Source organism: Hippoglossus stenolepis, chromosome 11, assembly GCF_022539355.2.
Source record: "Hippoglossus stenolepis isolate QCI-W04-F060 chromosome 11, HSTE1.2, whole genome shotgun sequence".
Taxonomy (NCBI): domain Eukaryota; kingdom Metazoa; phylum Chordata; class Actinopteri; order Pleuronectiformes; family Pleuronectidae; genus Hippoglossus; species Hippoglossus stenolepis.
Window position 1 is genome coordinate 25,432,922 of NC_061493.1, and position 4,350 is coordinate 25,437,271.

At 43.0% G+C, this 4,350-nt stretch overlaps 1 gene segment (V, D, J or C); it reads right to left on the reverse strand.

The window, feature by feature from the left end:
* Positions 1 to 2,634: 2,634 nt before the first annotated feature.
* Positions 2,635 to 3,317, reverse strand: LOC124854457 (the record flags this gene model as incomplete). The annotated part of the segment is given in 2 exon segments: positions 2,635 to 2,939; positions 3,152 to 3,317. Coding segments are annotated over 2 exon segments (345 nt in total), but the record flags the coding sequence as incomplete, so codon positions are not given.
* Between the last annotated feature and the right edge of the window lie 1,033 nt (positions 3,318 to 4,350).

Genomic DNA, 4,350 nt, shown 5'->3' on the forward strand with positions numbered 1-4,350 from the left:
GACAGCTGCAGCTTCTGGATCTTCAGAGAAATGAGGTCTGGTTGACAGCAGCATCCGTTCTTCTGTCCCTCTGTCTTTCTGCTGGATTATCTGCTTGTGTTGAGAAGCGCCGCAGGAGAAGCTTTGAAATCGTTGACTGTTGTTTGTACCAGAGCAGAGTTGAGTTGGATCATTGGTCTGAAAATACAACCCAGTGTGAGAGTCTCTCCTTCAGCAGCAGTGACGCCTCCGGTGGCTGCATCACTCTGTCGTCTCCATCACACTCTGAGAAGAACACAACATGTAGAGGAAGAGACAAATCAAGAAGAGGATTTCTGACTGACACCAGATCAGTAACATGTTCAACTGCTTTGAGAATCATGTGTGTTTTCTTTCTTACTAAAGACCAGAGCAGCAAGAATCATCCAGAGCCGATGTTCCATCTCACAACAAGGTTTAACTCAACAGGAGAAACTCGCTGAGGTTCAACCTTCAGTCTGACACGTGTTCTCCTCACACGCAGCTATCACGCACACCTACTGAGTTATATCGCCTCTAGTGAGGTAAGAAGCTGAGGTGAGCAGTGAGGAGAGGAGGCTTCTGCAGCTGGAGTTTTGTACAGAGTTGTGTAGTTTCCTGTCACTGTGGGCTTCACAGCACAGTAGTACACAGCAGAGTCTGTCACTGCAGCAGAGGAGATGATCATTTGGATTTGGTTCTGCTCCACTTTAATGCTCAGTCCAGAGGTTGGAGCAGCTTCTTGTCCTGAAGCATATTTTGAGAGGAGGAACTCTGGTGCTTGTCCTGGATACTGTCGATACCAGTAGAAATAATCCGATGGGTCCACTGTGGTGTAGTTATAGGACAGAGTAACAGTGCTGCCTTCTGCACTGAACTCTTCATTGTTGACCGATCTGAGTTCTTCACGGCTGATTGCTAAAGGAACAAAGTAACTCTGTTATTTAAGGATTCAAAGACAATTCACACTCTGCAGTTTTAGGAATTGAACCTTTTGTGCTGTATAATGTAACAAACCTGTTAGAGTGGAGAGAAGCAGTAGAAGATAGAGACTGATGCAGTGAGAGCATGTTGAATCCAGGTAGTGTTGGTGCTTTGTAGATTGAACTGTGCTGAATATGGAAGCTCCTCTCTCTTCTATAGTTCAGTAGCAGCTCAGCTCCTCCCTGAATCTCTCCATCTCCTCTTAGATCTGGACTTTCTCTTCCTCCACACTGGTAGCAACAGTTGGTTCAAGCTGCAGCTGGGATTTGTATTTGAGGGATCTTGTTAAACCTGAACTTCAACAAAGGTAACTGAGGTGGTAAAAAGATGGATCCCCTCTTTAAGGTTTGGAAACATGACATGATCATGTTTTATAAACCTAATGATGAGCGGAAATCATTGCATCACTACTACCAACGTCAACTGGTGAGGAAAGAGAGTCTGATCAAATACTAGATGGTAAACATCAGAGGCCAGAACAGAGAGATTTAAATTCAGCTGCTTTCATCAGTTACACAGACAGAAAAAGGATCTAAGTTCTAGACTCACACAAAGTTTGAAGGTCTTTGAGACCAAAACTCCACATGTGACAAACCTTCTGTCATAATCACTGGACTTCAGTGTAATTTTACTATAAACATGTTCAACAAAACCATGAAATTGATGTTTTTTAGACAAATAATGATCCAAACTCAACATGTAAACTGAAGAAGAGAGGACCCAGCATTGAACCCTGTGGTACACCACACATTTAAGAAATATCCTACAGAACCTGATGATTGTCAGAATTTGTTTTATTGTGAAACAAACGTCATCACAAACCACTGAGGTTTAACAGTGAGTGACTCCCTCTAGTGGAGGAAGAGGAGTATTGTCTTTGCTCCACAGGTTTTTGTACAGAGTTGTGTAGTTTCCTGTCACTGTGGGCTGCAGAGCACAGTAGTACACAGCAGAGTCTGTCACTGCAGCAGAGGAGATCTGCAGTTTGACATCATTTCCAGACAGGTGAGTGGAGAACCTTGTTTCTGACTTCAGAGAATCTGACGTTCTTGTCACATTGAACCCTGAGATGTTCAGGAGGAACTCTGGTGCTTTTCCTGGATACTGTCGATACCAGAAGAAATAATCAGTACCAGTTATTGTCCTGGAGACGTTGTAGGACAGAGTAACAGTGCTGCCTTCTACACTGAACTCTGCAGTCTGGTCTGGAGGCAGTTTTCACAGCTGACACCTACAGAAACAGAAACATGTGGTTAAAGACCATGTTAAACTCTGACTGTCTGTTCAGTGGTTTTAGAAACAGATCCTCTGAAGACATTTGTTATTCCTGCTTGACCGACCTTTCAGGATGAAGAGAAACAAAGGCCAGACTCCAGCGTGACGCAGAGGAACATCTTACAGCACTATCTGATGTCTGTGTAGATATTGAATGCAGCACAGCAGGAGGTCTTTTCTGCTCTGCTCTTTGACAGTGTTGCTCCTCCCTCTCTGTCCGTCCTCTCATATCAGATCTGCTTGTTACCAACACCTAAACCACACGTCTGTTGATTCTGCAGCTTTCAGCTCAAACACACAAACCTGTTATTGACTCCTCTAGTGGATGATGAGGAGTATTGTCTTTGCTCCACAGGTTTTGTACAGAGTTGTGTAGTTTCCTGTCACTGTGGGCTGCAGAGCACAGTAGTACACAGCAGAGTCTGTCACTGCAGCAGAGGAGATCTGCAGTTTGACTCGTTTCTCAGTTTGGTTGATGTGAGCAGAGAAATCAGACAGAGTTGGATGAATGGATCCGTCCTCTGTGATGAGGAGCAGGAACTCTGGTCTGGATCTCTGCTGTTGTCGGTACCACTGGATGTTGGAGATGGATCCGTTATATTTACAGGTCAGGTTGATGTGTCTTCCCTCTGAAACTACTTCTTCAGGACTTTCTGGCGTTATGCTGTACATGGAACCCATGGCTGCAAGATGAGTATTATTCATGTCAGTAAGTCTGAAGAGAATCAAACATCAACAGACTCAACAGGTTCTTGACTTTTTCTTCTAAATGTGAAGATTTTTCCACAGAGTAAATTGTTAAACTCCACAAATAAACCTCCTGTCATGAAATGCAGAAGAAAGATTTAGATAATTCCACAGGTTCAGTGAGACAGAGATTAGTTGTAAAACTCACCTATGAAGGGAGATAAAAACAAAAAGAGGTGAAGCAACATGTCTTAGTCTTCGTAGTTGAAGCCAAACAGATGATCAATGTTCTTCCACTGCAGTAGAATGAAACAACTCAGCAGCCTCTCTGCTGCACAGTCGTCCTCAACATCAAGCTGATTGTGCTTTTACTTCCTCCAACATCTCTGCACTGGACACTCCAACAATCTCATTGGTCGAGTTGGACTTCAGTGGGCGGGGCCAGTCCTTATTCTGTTAGTGTTTGGTCTTTATAACAGAAGTTACAGAAAGTAGCTGAGATGATTTAAAGCGTCCGTCACTTTAAACAGTTTGCCAACACAACAAGAACCTGTTTTAAACTCCTAAAGTAGCAACGACAGTTTTTCATCATAGTTAAACTTTATTCTTCTGATAAAGAAAAAAAAGCTCAGTGTCACTTTTATGCTTAACATGAACCAACAGAGTAGATTTGATTTCACCTGGTTTAAAGACATTTAGTGACGAGTAAAAGGATCTAAGTTCTAGACTCACACAAAGTTTGAAGGTCTTTGAGACCAAAACTCCACATGTGACAAACCTTCTGTCATAATCACTGGACTTCAGTGTAATTTTACTATAAACATGTTCAACAAAACCATGAAATTGATGTTTTTTAGAAAATAATGATCCAAACTCAACATGTAAACTGAAGATGAGAGGACCCAGCATTGAACCCTGTGGTACACCACACATTTAAGAAATATCCTACAAACCTGATGATTGTCAGAATTTGTTTTATTGTGAAACCAACGTCATCACAAACCACTGAGGTTTAACAGTGAGTGACTCCCTCTGGTGGATGATGAGGAGTATTGTCTTTGCTCCACAGGTTTTTGTACAGAGTTGTGTAGTTTCCTGTCACTGTGGGCTCACAGCACAGTAGTACACAGCAGAGTCTGTCACTGCAGCAGAGGAGATCTGCAGTTTGACATCATTTCCAGACAGGTGAGTGGAGAACCTTGTTTCTGACTTCAGAGAATCTGACGTTCTTGTCACATTGAACCCTGAGATGTACAGGAGGAACTCTGGTGCTTGTCCTGGATACTGTCGATACCAGAAGAAATAATCAGTACCAGTTATTGGCCTGGAGACGTTGTAGGACAGAGTAACAGTGCTGCCTTCTACACTGAACTCTGCAGTCTGGTCTGGAGGCAGTTTTCACAGCTG